The sequence below is a fragment of the Urocitellus parryii genome, chromosome 3 (genome assembly GCF_045843805.1).
Source record: "Urocitellus parryii isolate mUroPar1 chromosome 3, mUroPar1.hap1, whole genome shotgun sequence".
Classification (NCBI taxonomy): Eukaryota; Metazoa; Chordata; class Mammalia; order Rodentia; family Sciuridae; genus Urocitellus; species Urocitellus parryii.
This window is the reverse complement of record NC_135533.1, coordinates 185,270,644-185,287,917: the sequence shown is the minus strand read 5'-3', so window position 1 is coordinate 185,287,917 and position 17,274 is coordinate 185,270,644. Positions and strand designations below refer to the sequence as shown.

Below are 17,274 nucleotides of genomic sequence, written 5' to 3'. Positions count from 1 at the left end.
GGTACTTATTCTCAACTCTTTGGTATTTTAAGAGCTGGTTATTTTTCTAACTGATGACTTCGAATCCACAATTGCCAAGTGATTATTGCTTACAGCGCACATTTTTTTTTCTGTAAAGAATGATATCAGGAATTAATGTGATCCTCATCTGTCTTTTAATTAAACTCACTAAAGACTACTATAGTGAGAGGGAGGATCAAAAGGATTGGAATGTTGTTTCTAACATGTAAAATGGCAGTTTCAGTACTTAAGGAGAAAAGGTAGGTATTAATTTCCCTATAAAAATGGTGATGCCTGCCATTTGTATGGCACAATGTGATTTGAAGACCTGGCACAAAAAATATTTCCTGTGATCCTCAAAATGATAGTTGTGAAGGAGAAAGGAAGACATCCTAATTTCATAATTCAGGTAACAGAAATAGAGGGATTGAGGAAGTAGGCAGTGTAGCCAGTGATTTCCCTTCTCTTGTCTTATTTATAACAATTCCTGGAGAACAAGCTCATAAAACTTACTCAGGTTTGCACAGATGGTAATGGAAAACATTTAGATCAGCATAGTTAGCCTCACCTGATCACCTCTTCTATGCCAAGGCTGTGTTCTAAGGTGCCAACTGGTGGCTGGCAAGACTTCTCAGAGACACCAGCTTCATTTTATTTTATTATTTTTATTTTAGCCTGGGTCTTCTCCCCGTTGGTCAAGAAAGAATCTAATTATCTCACTTGATTTTCATAACAGTTTTCTGAGGTGGTAGGGCTCATTTTATTTCCAATTTATGATTAAGGAATTTAAAGCTTAAAAAGACCAATGAATTTGCTCAAAGTTTCATTTTCAGTGAATGAAGATTTAGTACTTGTTGCTTTGAGTTGTTTTTATAAAATAAGCCATGTTATATATGGAAAGATCCTTAGAAGTCATTCAGATTGTTGTTTTAATCATACATATTAGAAAACAAGGTTAAAGAGATGAAATGACCAGTGAATTGATCTATTTTAATCCCCCCAAATTAAAATGTTTTGCTTTGAATTTTCTGATTAAGTTAATTGTAGTAGTTGAAGTGAGTGCCTTTATTTATTTATTTTTCTCTCTCCTTGGATCCAGAGATTTTTGGCTAAAGAAAGTAATCTCGGGTATTATCAGAACATACCATTTAAATTTAATACAGAAAACTCTAAAATTGGGTAGAATTTCTTTTCCTAAATACCAGAAACGATATTTTGTTTAAACTTTCTTTTTTCTTCTCCATTCTCTATGTAGTTTTTTGACCGTATAAAGTTATTTGGGATGCCTGCCAAGCATCAGCCTGATTTGATCTACCTCCGCTATGTGCCTCTCTGGAAGGTCCATATTTTCACAGTCATTCAGCTTACTTGTCTGGTTCTTTTATGGGTGATAAAGGCTTCAGCTGCCGCAGTAGTTTTTCCCATGATGGTAAGTTTTTTTCAGACTTTTTTGGTCACTATTTAATAACATGATTGTTTATGTATATTTTCATTGTAATTCTCTTTATATTTATAATTGCTGTTGAAAAAAGGAATAGCCCATTTAATGCTTCTTGGATGTCTGACAATGTGGACTAACTGTTTCTAGCTATAAATCAGTTGTTTTCCAATTTGAATTTTCTGGTCAGTTAAAAAAATGACTTTTAAATCTCTGTACTGTAGAGCTCTGCTTTGGTATTTTTTAACAATTTCAGAATTTAGAACATTTTTGTTGAACAAATGAGATAGACAGATGTAAAAAGCAAAGCATTCAAAACAACAGGTGTTTTCTCTCTCCTTCTCCCCTTCTCCCTTTTTGGCAGGGTCTTCGAGGTTGGGCTTAAACCCATGATCCTGCAGGTTCAGCTTCTCAATTGATTGGGATTTAGAGCATGTACCATCTTGCCTGACAGAAGCCTTTAAAACAAAAAAATTTTTTTTTTCTGGCTGGATATTGAACCTAGGGTCTCCTCCCATACTGCCACTGAGCTACATCCCTGAATGAGTCCTTAGTAAGATATTTCAATGTATCTTTTTCAGAAATTGACAGATGTAGAAGTTTAAAAGTTATAAAGACTGTAGATGACTTATAAATACCATGTAAAAATTGGTTATGTACATGGCTATAAACATCTTTATAAAAACTAAACTGTAGAAATTATCCAGGTAATATTTCCTGATTGCAATTAAATTGCATGTTAAAAAGGCATTAATATAACCTTACATATTTGGAAATTTGACCTTGGATAGAAAATTGAGCTAAAAATCTATATAAAGTAACAAAAGGGAGACTTTCATAACAATGTGTCTCTAAAACTTTAAACATAGTTTGTTATATTCAAAGGAAGATGTGTATCCTGCATTGCTTTTATTATTCAAGAAGATGTAAAATAAATATAGCCAGGTTTAAATTGAATTTAAAAAGACTAAAAACCCTTAATAAAATTAATGAGAATTGTATTAAGGTGGCTAGAATTAAAAAGACAAAAATGAGTTGATATTTTCTATCTCTGTAGTAGGGCTAAAAACAGAAAATATCTTATTCATAATAATAACTAAAATCAATGAAATATTTAAGAATAAACTAAAATGAAAAAAAGAAAATAAGAAATTTAAAGAAAAGAAGCTTTGCAGTAGTGTTTATATTAGTTTCCTCAGGACACTGGAACAGCGTATTACAAATTGTATAGCTCAAAACAAAAATTTATTGTCTCACAATTCTGGAGACTAGATGTCCGAGTCCAGGGTGTGGGCAGTCCCCTACTCCTTCTGGAAACCCAGGGGAGTTGGTACCTGCCTATTAACTGGCTTTTGGTGGTTTTCGGGCAATCTTCGGCATTCCTCGGTTCGCAACCACATTAACTCCTGTCTGCCTTTGTTGTGACATGGTTCTTCCTGTGTGTCTGCGTTGTCCCTCGACTGTCTTACAAGGACACCACTTGGAATGTATTAGAAGCCCACTTTACTTCAGTATGACCTTAGCTTACTCACATAAGCAATATTCCTATTTCTAAATAAGGTCATATTCTGTGATACGGGGGTTAGGACTTCAGCTTGCCTTTTCAGGGGGTGGGGATGGGGAGATTAAACCCAGGGCCTTGCACAGGCTAGGCAAATACTATACAACTGAATTACGTCCCTGGCCCATTTTTTTCCCTTTAATTTTGAAAGAGACTCTCAAAAAATTGGCAAGGTTGGCCTCAAACTTGCAATTCTTCTGCTTCAGACTCCTAAGTAGTTGGGATTATTTCAACTTGTTTAGTATGGGACAAAATTCAATTCACAACATTATTTAAGGATATAGAATAATAAGACCTGAACCAATAGGTATAGCATGTTCTTTGTTTTGAATACTTAATAACTAACACATCTACAAATTTACCTGAATATATGGCAGTGCTATCACTTGAGTATCATAAGCAGATTATTTCAGAGGTGAAATTTAGTACATAGTGTTGGAAGAGTTAAGTATATTCTTGGAAGTACGTTTGTTTGTACTCTATCTGTCTTGTATATAAATGAATTCAGGATTTAAATGGTAAAAAAAAATTATAGTAGAGTATTTGTATACCTAAAAGATAATTGTTTTTTTATATCATAAAAGGCATGATAAACAGGAAAATGATATTGTGAACTGGGAGAAATATATGTAACACAAGGCAGGTAGAGGATTTGAATCCCAGTTACACAGAACTCATGAATTCATAAACAGAAGGTATAAAAACCAATAGGAAAATACAGGCAAAAGAAAGGAGATAACAAGTGAGAGAAGAGGAAACCCAAGCGGTTTAAATGCTTATTCACAGTCAAAGAAAAGCAATTTTATGTCCTTTTTTGCAATGTGTTTGAAAAATTAAAACCTAGTGCTGGCAATAGGTACTCTAACCATCATGTTGCTTAGGAGGTGGGGTTTTTTGTTTTTTGTTTTTCTTCTTCTGTACTGGGGATGGAACCCAAGGGTGCTTTACCACTGAGCTACATCCCCAGCCCTTTTTGCTTTTTATTTTTATTTTGATATAGGGTCTTGCTAAGGTGCAGAGGCTGACATTGAACTTGCAGTCCCCTGCCTTGGCCTCAGTCTCTGGGATTATAGGCATGCTGCACTGTACTGCGAGTTTTTTTTTTTAATATTTAATTTCATGTAAAGTCATAAAAATCATCTTTTTATTATGATATTCACAATGCTTACTAACCTTTATAAGTTCTATGCAGAGTGCGAGTGATTTATTCAGGAGAATGTCAATTTTTTTTCTTCTTTGTACTTTTAAAATTTTGAGCAGACAGTTCAAAAAGATATATGACTCAGTTTCTTTGCAATAAGACAATGTATGAAATAATCTTAAACAAAATATATTTCTTGTCATTTAGAAGATTTATTAAATACTTCTTTCCTCTCTAAATTATATAATTCATATTATACGTTACTATTTTCTCTCCTCCCCACTTTTTTAAGGTTCTGGCATTGGTGTTTGTACGCAAGCTCATGGACCTGTGTTTCACAAAGAGAGAACTTAGTTGGCTTGATGATCTCATGCCAGAAAGTAAGAAAAAGAAAGAAGATGACAAAAAGAAAAAAGAAAAAGAGGTAAAAAACAATAATTATAGATTTACATTATTCCCTTCTTTAATATTTTGTGCCATACAGTGAGCACTATTTACTTGAATCAACATCTTTAATCCTCATAAGAACTTTGTAAAGTAGGGACTGTTATCATCCCCATTTTGTAAATAACGAAACTGAGGCAGGAGAAGTTAAGTAATGTGTCCCAAATGCTAGCTCTTACTCATTTCACCCTCTTGCCCCTCATTGCTCTGACACATGGATACTTTTAAAAAGTTACATACTGTGTGCATTTAACAAAAGCAAAATTAGAATTTTTAGAAAGAAACATAGACATATTGAGACATAGACAACAGAAAATAATACTATATTGCTCTATCATCTGATTTAACCTTAAATACATGAACTGTATTATTTTTAGCATACATTTTAGGTTTAAAGGCATTTTAATAATCTGATATACCAAAGGGGATTTAAATAAATATCTTTTTGTTAAAAAAATTTAATAAAGCTTTAGTCTTTTTTTTTGTTTGTTTGTTTAAGGTAGTGCCCAGCTATGTTATCCAGGTTGAGAACTTGTGGGCTCAAGGGATCCAGCCTCCCAAGTAGCTGGGATTATAGGCATGTGCCATCACATCCAACTAAAGGTTTTATCTATATACTATTATGTACCACTAGTTGATTTGTATACTGAGATTTAAATATTAATAATCTGAGTTTTATTTTTTATTAATGTGGTCGTCACTTTAATAAAAAGAAGTAGAGATTGTATATGTAGAACATATAGCTTTGTTGATTCTAATTTCTTGCTCAGTTTTCCCTTTCAGAGTTTTGAGAAGCAAAGATAAGAAAGATATACATTTTTTAAATGTTAGTCTTTCTTAAGTAGAACTAGTAAAATTACTGGTCTTCTTTACTTTTCAACGAAAATTATAAGTAGGATATTACTTTGAATGAGGCTCCAAAATTTTAAAATTAAGAGTTATTTTCTTTAAAGTTATATATGTAAGTATGTATTAACTTTTGGTGATTTTTTTTCCCCCCAAATGTTGTATAATTTATTTATAAAATACTTAGGTCAAATTGCCTGTTTATTACTTTTGTTCAGTTAGAATAAGGCCCAGTGGCACAAAATAGGGAAAATAAAACAAAACAAGGATTTATTCTCCCACGTAGAACTCTCAAACTAGTGTGATGGCTCCACAGTTATTAGGGATATCTTGTTACTTTCCTCTCATCCTCATCATGTAGTCTCCATCCTCAGGTTTTCCTCATGGGTCAATATGGCTCCTAAACTCTAGCTATCATGTTAGCATTAGAGGCAGCAGGAAGAAGGAAAGACCAAAGGCAAAGTAGACTTTACCCTGGAATTGTATTTTAAGGAAGGAATCTTTCCAAAAATTTCATTCAGTAAGTCCTGCTTATACTATGTGGCCCCATTGAGTTACTGGGAAGTTTAATGTAGGAGTTTTTTGTTTCATTTAAAAAATCAGGGTATATTGCCACCTCCAAATAAGTGGGGTTTCTGTGTAAGGAAGAAGAATATAAATGCTTTTTCAGTCTCTCCTACTGCCTTATCCCCTGCCTCCATTATTAGCATGCCATAGTTTGATGCCATGTGTGCTGTGCAGGTGGTCCTCACCCTGGGATGGCTTCCCCTCCAGAAGACATTTATCAGTGTTTGTAATACTCTGTTGTCACAACTGAAGGGGCTGCAAACTGCCATCTAACGGGTAGATGATGCCTAGGAGATTGAAAAATATATGATACAGATCTCCCCACCCCTATCTCCCCTGCCATAAGAAAAATATCATTAGGCCTCAAATGTCTGTGTTGCTTGGGTTTCCAAGTCTTTAAGGTGTTCCTTAGTAGCTGCCCCTTCTGGGAGTATTCTGGGAGAAGTAACCCCTTCTTGTGTGCTCTTAGGAAGCTGAAAGAATGCTTCAGGATGATGACGATACTGTGCACCTTCCATTTGAAGGAGGAAGTCTCCTGCAAATTCCAGTCAAGGCCCTAAAATACAGGTGAGGTGGATGTTTTGTAAAAGTTATTATATACACATGTCAGGTGCATGAGTAAGTCATGTAGTGCTTCTTTAAAGTAGTGATATCTGTTTTTAAAAAGATGATAAAATCTGTATCTTATCAACTAAAGGGAAGCTTCCTGTAGTTTGAAAAGGAAATCTCTTGGTCCTTGCCCAACCAGGTTACAGGCAGAAACGAAGAAAAAGCTGGACTTGGACCAGCGCCTTACATGAAAGCTCATGTCAAGCTAATATATTTTACTTGTCTTCTATTATTCTTTCTATCCTGGTGAAATTTTAAATCAGTTTCACGAGTTTCAGACTATTTCCATTTTCTTGGTAACTTTGCTTTTTCCTTTCTACCCTTTATCAGGACTGGAGTCAGTGTGCACTGGAAAATAAAATGATTGTAATCCATATGGTAACCTTCCAGATATACCTATGTTTAGAGACCCTATAGCACTCTCTAGTTTTCACAGGTCTGAGGGCTCATATTATGGAAATTGTATTAATAGATTTTTTTTTGTATAATTCATCAGTTTTTATTTTGGTGAACCATTTTTTATTTAAATTTAAGAACAAAAGATGCAGAGTTTGGGAAATGCAAACTTGTACTTTTTTGAGGGGGAGTCGATACCTTTTCCCATATATCTATTCCATTTCTGATAAGCTATTTATAGAGAATTCAGTTTTAGAATGCACATCTCTGACCAGTTGATTAGCCTGCTTCAAATTTTTTTTATTTTTAACTGTCTGATATTTAACCAAAAGAATGGATATCTGAGTTTTTCCTTTTGTCTTTTAAGTGATGAACCATAATTCTGCTTTGATTAAAAATTGAACCTTGAGAATGCCAAGAAATGGCTAACCTGTTTATTTGCCAGAGTTTTACATCTTAAATAGTTCTGGATTACTTGCCATGAAGATCAAATGAGATAATATATGAAAGCATTTGGAAAACCTAAAGCCTTATAAAATATGAAAATAATTTATATAACAATGTAAATTTATAACAATAAATTTATATAGAAAAAATTTTCCATTTAGTTTTATTTTGAGGCTCAGTAAAATGTATGCTATATTGAAAAAGATTGATTTCTTCTAATGGGAAAGTTCTTACTTGAAGGAGGAAACTTCTTCAGGAATTCCTTTCTTTCATTATTTGAAATTCACAACCAAGTGAATAAATTGCTTGCTCAGCTAGGCAAAAGTTTCAGATTGGATGGCTCTGCCATTGTGACTGGGCACTTAAATTTTATGTACTTCTGAAAAAGAAGTCTTGGTAAAAAGTACAGCCGCCATTCCTAGAGACTTCTCAGTGACCATGTCACACTTTCTGTAATCTTGAATTTGAAACAACTTTCTGATTTAAAGTATAAACAAAGATAACATCTTTTAAGTGACTACTATTTATTATTTTTGTAACCCAGCTGCCATCACATTGTTAATTTAACATGATCTAATTTCACATTTGCATTTTTAGCTTTTTTTTGCATGAAACATTTCTTTTCATTAAAAAAGGACTTGCAAATATATTTCTGATAACTTCATGATTCATGATACTTTCATATTACTTGTGCTGATATCCTTGCGCCTCAAATTAATTATTTATGGATATCATCATCATTGGATTTGGGGTCGGGAAGTCATTTTTTTTTTTAATATTTATTTATTTATATTTTAGTTTTTGGCAGACACAACATCTTTGTTTGTATGTGGTGCTGAGGATCGAACCCGGGCCACACGCATGCCAGGCGAGCGCGCTACCGCTTGAGCCACTTCCCCAGCCCCCGGGAAGTCATTTTTGCAGTAACTCATAGAAACATAGAATGTGATTACATTTGTCCCTTATAATAAATGGGCATTCTTTTGATTTTGATACATTTGATAAAACAACACTTTGACACAAAAATGTAAATGCCAGCTAAAAGTGATATTTATAAAGTTGTTTTTCTTTGTCAAAATATTTTCAGAGGTTTATTTTTAATTGTGAAGTGTCACCTTTTCTAATTTTTTTTTTGATGATTTGTAAAGGCTATGAAAAACAAGGGTTTTTAAAAATTATTTTCCTTACATATTGTAATATTTATTTGATATTAAAATTTGTGCCAATTATAAAGGCTTGTTAATTGATTTTATGGTTTTTTTAAACTCCTAAGCACATTAATATATCCTTTTATATTATTTCAATAATTTACTTGTGACCAAGATGTTTGCAGGGCATCATTGCAGGAGTACTACTGATGCCCCAAATCAAATTGTGAAGCCAAATTCATCTTACTCTTCATTTTGATTATAAAGGAAGATGTAATTCTCCATGGGAACTTTGTAATAGAACCCCCAAATTCTGATATCTTTGTAGGCCTTGGTTTAAGTGCATGGCAAGGATTTTCTCAGTTTTAAGTTGATGAAAGCAAATAATGACATAGATAAACAAGAAAGACAATATTAATGCTTTTGCATATACTAACCGAAAAGTGTGTTTGTTCTTCAGTGTTGATCCCTCAGTTGTTAATATATCAGATGAAATGGCCAAAACTGCACAGTGGAAGGCACTTTCCATGAATACTGAGAATGCCAAAGTAACCAGATCTAACACGAGGTAGTTATGATTATTTATGCCTTTTCAAACTTGGCAGTTTTCAACTTAACATGTTGATATTGATGCAGTAAAACCATTACATTTAACCTAATTTATATTCTTGCTTATCAAAACCACTCTTCTTTCCTTTTTACTTCTCTCCCTTTTTGCTTTCATCCATCATTTTGTTGTGACAATAATCAAATGTAGATAATGATTGTGGTTTGTAATTTCCTTTTTAAATTTATAGTTGTATCATTTGAAATTAATTTGAGCTATTTTATAGTAAAATATGGAAAAATATGTAGGTCAAAACTATATAAAGCAAGATAATTACAAGAGATTAAACATTCCAATTGAATACCACCTGAGTCATGTTTTGTGATGGTCCAAGAATAAAGAAAAACGATTTCATTTTGTTTCGCTCTGCTGGTTTTTTTTTTTTTTTTAAGTGTATAATTTCTTTGGGTGAGGTAAATGTTTTCCCTAAAGATATTTGGAAAGAAAATTAATTCATTGATATAAAAGCATTTAGTTTCATAATGGACCATGTATTGAAACTCAGAGAACCCTTGATGTTGTTTCTTGTTACGGAACACTTTTTTCTTTTTTTGCTCTCACTTGGAGGCCTGAGACCTCAGGAATTCTTTAGGTCTCTGTAGAAATGAGGCATTGTCCTACAAGGCTGTCCTACTCATATTCAGAAAGTCTCTCGTATAACTTGCTGTGTTGGGTGTTGGAGTATTCTGCCTGGGCTTCAGATCAAAACATTTCCAGGCATGCAAGCAGTGTAGCTATTTCTAGTTAGTTGCTATCTTTCTGAACTCTTGTCTTGTGATAAAAATTAATTAGCTTTTTCTCATTCTTTCTCTATTCTCTTTAGAACCTTTGTTCTAATTATCTCTATCTTATGTCTTTCTTTTCAATCATTGTTTCTCAAGTCCTATCTTTCTAAGCTGAGCTGTTTCTTTCTTTTGTAAAGTTTTAAAGTTAAATTCTTTGTCATTTTGGATCATCCTGAACTCATATTCTTTTTACTGACACTTATTTTTTATATCCTGTCAGCACCTTTGGGCCAGATTGCAAATTTTTTTTTATGATAAACATAAAGGCCTTATAATAATATTAACATATCTTTTATACTTTTGCCTTTCATTTGGATTGCTCCTCCCTTCATGAAAATAAAGAATGTCTTGGCTATGTCATTTAACAGAAAAATCTTTGGGAGCCCTCCTTTCCTTCAGACTTTTTGAATAAGGCAGCAACCCATAGTGTATTTCTGTACTTTTCAGTAAAATTTTTTTCAGAATCCTGATATTCCTGTCTTAGAATAAAAATCAATTATTGAATCCATATACGTGGAATCTCAGAGCGTTTGATGTTAACTTGAACATATAAGCCAAGTAGGCATGGTGGCACATGCCTATAATTCTGTCCAGCTCTGGAGGCTGAAGCAGGAGGATCATGAGTTCAAAGCCAGCCTCAACAACTTAGAGAGGCCCTAAGCAACTCAGAGACATTCTGTCTCTAAGTAAAATATAAAAAAGGGCTAGGGATGTGGCTCAGTGGTTAAGTACCCCTGAGTTTAATCCCCGGTACCAAAAACAAAGAAAAAGCATATATATATGCGTGTTGGTCTTGTATTTGTAAACCAGATTTAGGGGCAACAGTTTTGTCAGTTTGTTACCTATTGTAAGAAATTGATGCTTATATTAACAAAGGTTTATATATTGCTGGATTTGTCAGTGAAGTAAAAGTCAGTACTACAACTGTGTTCACACATGAAGTAAAACATAAATCAAATGTAGTCACATACAGACTCAATTTAAATAACTTCTCTTTAGTTATAAGAAAAATATGAATTGCAAGCAAAAACATGCAATTTTTAAAAACTTGAGGATTTTTACTGTGCTTTTTTAATTCAACTTACTGACACTAAAAAAAAGTAAAATTATAATAGGAAGTCATAAATTAGTAGTGTTAATGAGCATCTCAAAAGGTTTACTACAGATACTTATTGTTGGATGTTTTCAACATCCAGTCTTTGTTCTTTCAGTAATCATTTTTTCTCATTCTTTGTTTTAAACAGTCCAGAAAAACCTGTGAGTGTGACAATAAATTTTGAAGATGAACCATCAAAGAAATACATGGATGCTGAAACTTCGTTATAGAATTAAACCAACAGGAATTATATATAGATATATATATATATCTCTATATATAATGTGTGTGTGTATGTGTGTGTGTGTGTGTGTATGTCATGTCACTATGTATAACAATATTGTATGTCATGCTACTTATGCATGACCATTGGGTGTTTTGAAGTAGAATCTGAAGTTTGTAGTAGGCACCATGGATATTGTGTGTAATAATGAAATGGTCTCTTGGAAGTGAGGTACATGGTTCTTATTCAAATATTTATTCTGTTGGGGGAAAGTTTTTCTGTTCCGCAATAGAAAGACGTGGGGAAATGCATTCAATCTGCTTTTCTTAAATCTCTTTGTTCACAGCAGCAATTCATATAAACCTCAAGTGATACGTACTTAGTCCATATATTTATAATTTTTACTTGAGTTTCTAAAAATTTTCAGACTATTTCACTTTTGTTAGTGCTTTATAGGAAGAACAGGGAGTCAGTATGCCCATGCTATGGTAAAGTACTATGCCATGGCTTCTCCGTGCATTTCATTATGTAGAGTCCATCATGTTTCACAAGTGATGGAATTTTCTTGACCCTAGAGGTCAAGTGGGAACTTTCTAGAAAGGAAACTATCGTTTTTAACCTTTGTATTTTAGGAATTTTTTTTAAAGCTTAAAATTTAATATCTAGGGTTCCTTTCTGACAGTCAAGTAAAATTGCAAATGATTTGTAATAGCACCTGAACCATTGGTAACTTCATGAATTTTAGAAACTATAAAATACCAGTTTGCAGTAATTAAATTTTGCTACCTTTGTAGAAATTATTTTCTGAATAGCTGTACTTTTTAAAAATTCACAATTTCCACTCTGTTCTTTACCATTGCTCTCTTAAAGTAGTTTAGTTTATATCAGGTTCAAGTTCTTGCTTATAGGTAGTATGATTAAATAATCAGGAGTCAGAATTCTCTCGAATGGGTTTGTGATCAGTATTAATTATTAAGGCTGACCTTTTACTTTCTGTTAATTCTTTCTATTGCATAGATTGTATTTAATAGGTGGTTAAACACAATTTCATTTAAAAATATTTTATTTATTTTAATTGATACGATACTTAAATATTATAAAAACATTTGAAAAGGTAATACATAGAGAGTAAATCATTAATGTAAATACTTGGTGCTCACTTGCATTTATGTTTATTATCTAAAAGCAGTTGACAGATTTTACATCTTTGATATAAAGCACTGCCATATTTCTATTTTAAAAGGAAATTAGACATTTTATGTATAGCTCAGATTGATGGCATTCTTCCTATTTTGTGTTACTTAGTTTTTCTGAGCTGCCTTTTTAACTTTTAGAAAATTGTTTTAGCTATCTTTTATATACTCTTAGCTCCACACAAAATAAATAAATGTTCTTGTGAAGCCTGTAGGACTGGATGAATGGGGTTGTGAAACTGATTTGGCAAGAGAATAATTTACAAAATCCAAGTAAATATTGAGAAGCCATAGAAATACTGAAGATGGTGACATGAATATTAGGATGAAAAATTTAATGTAATTCTAATGCTCCCTTTATTCATTTATAATGAAAGTATAAAAGTATGAGTAATTGATCTTATAGAAGATCATGAGAAATGCCAAAAGCTGGTATTTTAGCAATTCTGAGGTGTTTAGATCCATTCTGAACTAAATAATAACTATTGTAATTTCCCCATCTGAGACTGTTTTGTCAGAGTTTATAATAGATTGAACTTCTGCCTCAGATGAGATGTTGGAAATCTAGCTGCTTTTTCTTTAGAAATTGTAGATGGCATCATTTGGTACTGCCTAAAAAGAGTTTTAGACTCTTGGCAATTGATGGAGAGTATTACCCATGGTGCTGATTATTGTTATGAGCTTCCATTTCAGTGGTTCCTTTTCATTCATAGCAGCATAGTCATTTCCAAAGTCCCGGTATCTGCTGCTATTTTTAAAAATACCCTGATGTATCTAAACTAGAGGATTTCCTCACATCATTTCCTTGTGTTTGGACATCAAAGGGTTAGCAACTGTACTTATTTTACAGGAAGTGGTTTTTAAAATTTAAACTGAAAACTACCTGGGATATAGTGTTTCTGTGATTTTATTTAATTATGTATAGTAATTGTCCAGTGCCAGAAAAACCATGACTTGCAAAATTCTTTGCGTTCAAAATATTTTACGGTGTTTCTGATTCCTTATTGGTTTCTGCTTGCTTTTGACTACTTGACTTGCAAAATGATATGATATGACTACTCCTCCATTGAAGATCGAAGGTAAACTCATGTTTAAGTAATTGACTGCTTGTTTTAAGTGATTATGGTATTTCTTCCACTTTTTGAAAATTACAATCATGGATAGCATTCATTGCAAGACAGTGAAAGATATAATTTACTATATATATTGATTTTTAAATGTTGCCTTAAATAGGTGTATATGAGCAGTGGTAATTGCTATGTACTGATTTACCTCAAGGTGCAAAATAGTTAAACCTGTACATATTCCATTTACAAAATAAATTCAAATAAACAGCCCTGCACTTTCTTAGATGCCTTGATTTTCAGAATAGAGCTTAGTGCTACTGAATACCCTGGCCATAGAGCCGCCTCAGGATATTCTTTTCTCCACCATATTTTTATTTATTTATAGATGTCTGTTTACAAAGACTATAATAAATTCTGATGTTGACCATTTGAAATTTACTTTCTTCTGATGGCTGTTTCAATCTAAAATAGCAGCTTTTGAGAAAACAATGAACGAAACTTCCTTATGATAAAAGGATGATTCTATATATTTTTTAATAATACTAGGTATGTCGAAATGAAGCACAGTCTTTCAAAAGTGTATTGAGTGAGTGTGTTGTGTGTGTATGTGTGTGATATTATCAATCTTAAATCTCTTAGGTTGTTTAAAGATGTGGCGTACCAATGTTCATATTTGCCAAGTCTTCTGTAAAACATGTAGGATATAATTTTTATGTGCTAATGCATGTATTTATAAAGATTTGTTTACCACTCAGACTTAATAACTTTTGTTTTCTACATCCAAAAAACATTTCTTGTTTCTTTCACATACTCAGAGTATCTGTGTGAATAAAATAGCTTTCTAACTTTTTCCTTTCACAAAGGCAGGTTCAAAATTCTGTAAGAAGAAAAATGGTCTCTGAAATTGAGGTATACCACCAGAGCTTGCTAGTTAGAGGATTATGTCATGTACATGAGTTCTGTAAATGTGCTCAACAGTTGGTGAATCCTGTTTTTAAAGTGCTCAGACTTTGGATATGTAAGCCATGGATATAACATTGTAATTCAAAATGTTTATATTAAATAGCAATATTTTAAATTTATTTATGTAGATCACATCATTGTTATCGTATGCAGTGCAAATATGTGAAATGCCCTGTTGTTTATTCCAACAATTATTTATTTTTAGAAAGTAAATTTAAAAAGTCTTTAAAGACATTCAAGGTTTAAAGTGGTGTTCAAATTTTAAGATTTGGCAATTTTAATGTAAAGTCTTTTCTAACTTTAGAAAGTAAAATAAGTGTCAATTACAGGAAAACGGTTAGAAATGGAATCATCTAAAGATTATCTTTAAAATTAAATTCAATTAGCTCATATTTAGAGTACTTGTTAAGCCCCAGGTTTTTTTTTTAATCATAATTTTTTGCACATTGATTGGTTTTTGTGCTGTGGCTTTTTGTTGCTTTATCAAAGTTTTTGTTTTTGCAGGAGGGAGGGCATCTTCCAGTGTTTACTACATTTAAAAATTGAATTTTATTGTTCATTTGTGTAATATTTGATACCTTGGTGTAATTTCACAGTACAGTTAACAATTTTTATGACTTTTATAATTACAGTGATATTTTCTTTTATAATAAAATCCAAAGTAAATTAAACATTAAATTGTAGAACTGTTATATTTCATTTTTATGAAGTACAAGTCTCTACCCAAGTCTATAATGTGAATGATCCTGCCTTTCAAATTTGTTTCATAATTGTTAGAAGAAAACTATTTTTTTGTAGATGTTATTGAAGTTGAAAGAGCAATAAAAGTCTACTTAATTAGTTGTTGGTTATTGTCTTGACTTTGTACTCCAAGAGTGGCATAGCTTTCTCAGCTTGATATATGGGGTAGGAGAGGAAGGAAAATGAGGGGTTTCTGCCTCTTACCTCCTAGTATACTTTAGATGAAGAGAAAAAGCAGAATCAGAAAAGACACTGAAATAAATAGTGTACCCATTTTTGAAGAGCAGCATTAATCCTGATGGTTTTATGTCCCCTGAAGCTTAATTAGTTCTGGTATATTCACCTGGATTTGGCTTTCATCCCTTTTCTATGTTCCTGAAATAGGATTTTTCCCTTTTGTTTTTCTTTTTATTTTCTTTAATAAGAATACTTTAACAATACACAACCTGAAGTACTGATGTATCTTTGGGTTCACTTATTATTCATATCAGAGAAATATTAGGGAAGGGTGCACCATATTCATTTTAAATCAAGGTTGGGAGATTTTGTCAAGTGCTGATACACTTAATGTTCATTTTGAGGGATGTTAAGGTAGGATTGAGGTAGGACTATACCTGAATAAATTGTCAAGGGAGCATCCTTGTGGTTAAGATGGGACTCTAGACAGTCACAGCATAGGTTCTACTGTCTCCATCACTTACTAGCTCTGTCACTTTGGGCTCTTCAGGCAATTTGTTTACAATTCTAGGATGAAAAAAGGATGTGACGAGTGGGTGAAATAATATGAGGAAATAACTCGGAATATATCTGGGACAAAATTTAGCACTCAATAAATTTGATACTTAAAGCTCCATGCTGTTTGTATCCTTTTATTGCTTTATCTAATGCAGTTGAATTTTTCTTTAAGAATCTGCAGATTTCAAAAGGCGAAGTGACTTGCCCAAAGACATAAAATGAACTAGTGGTAGTTGTAACATAAAGACCTCTTGAATCCTAGGTCATATATTTTCACAGCACCATTTCTCATTGCCCGAGATGCAGCATGCTCAACTGAGAATGTTTTTGTGCCATATGAGTAGCATGTTGCATTGATTTCCTTTTCAAATTAGATCTTTGCTTTGGGAGAGAATCAATTTGATTTTGAGTCCACAGCATTTCCCGAAATACCCCCAGATTGCTCTTTCCCACCCATTTTATTTCAGTTGCTAAAGATTAGGCATCAGAAGTCTAGGAAAGTCTGCAAAGATTGGGAGACCTGTTCATAGATTGTTCAATGTCCAGGCAAAGACTGCAGTAGAGTGCTAAGCAATTCTTGCCACCTCTTGTGCCTGCAGCTTGGGGCTGGATCCTGAGCGTTCTCTGGCTGCTAGGGCAACTCTGGCAGGCGTCACCCGTCGCTATGGCGCTCTGCACGTTGCAGCATGGCCCTTCCGGATTGGCTGAGGCGCTCGGCAAGGTGGAGGAAGATGCCTCGGCATTGGTTCAGCCAGCGCCGGTTGGTGGCATGAAAGGAGGATTTGATTGAAAAACCAACGGTGCAGCGGGCTGAGGTGCTCCGGAGGTTGAGGGGACCCGGAGAGAGCTAGGGGGAGGGTGGGACCCGAAGCAGCGGGTAGCCGCAGCGTCAAAGATGACGACGGTTTGGAGATTGTCCTGAAGGAGGGACCGTCCCTCCCGCGTGGTGAGTGGGGCGGGAGCAGGTGCTCCGCTGTGCCGGCGTGTGGTTTGTAGCAGGGTCTCCAGGGAGTCACTCTCAGGTCCGGGTGGAGCGGCGGCCCGCAGCCTCGGGAGCTAGCTTCACTCCACGGGGGGCGGGGAAGAGAATGCGAGCTGGCTTGGGAAGGGGAGTCACGATAGCCAGTTTCCTCAAAGCAGATGGGTTTGTGTTGGGTGGATGGACGGGCGGAAAGAGCCATCCACAACCTTGGATCAAGGAGTTACTCTGGTTAAATGGAGTCTGAGTGTGTCTGTTCCAATCTGCTCCCATGCCTCTGGAAGCTCT

General features: G+C 33.9%; 1 protein-coding gene across 7 annotated transcripts in view; it reads left to right on the top strand.

Annotated features, from left to right (window-relative positions):
* Slc4a7 (solute carrier family 4 member 7) overlaps positions 1-15,341 on the top strand; it is a 100,024-nt gene extending 84,683 nt beyond the window's left edge. For 4 of the 7 annotated variants that reach the window (XM_026406039.2, XM_077796246.1, XM_026406045.2 and 1 more), the window contains 4 exons: positions 1,256-1,429; positions 4,433-4,564; positions 6,467-6,564; positions 11,234-15,341. In XM_026406039.2, coding sequence (XP_026261824.2) covers positions 1,256-1,429; positions 4,433-4,564; positions 6,467-6,564; positions 11,234-11,315 — 486 coding nt within the window. In that variant the 3' untranslated portion in view covers positions 11,316-15,341. Of the gene's footprint in view, positions 1-1,255; positions 1,430-4,432; positions 4,565-6,466; positions 6,565-9,057; positions 9,166-11,233 lie in introns of all 7 variants that reach the window. The other 3 variants (XM_026406033.2, XM_077796244.1, XM_077796245.1) reach the window with 1 other exon arrangement.
* The last annotated feature ends 1,933 nt before the right edge of the window (positions 15,342-17,274 follow it).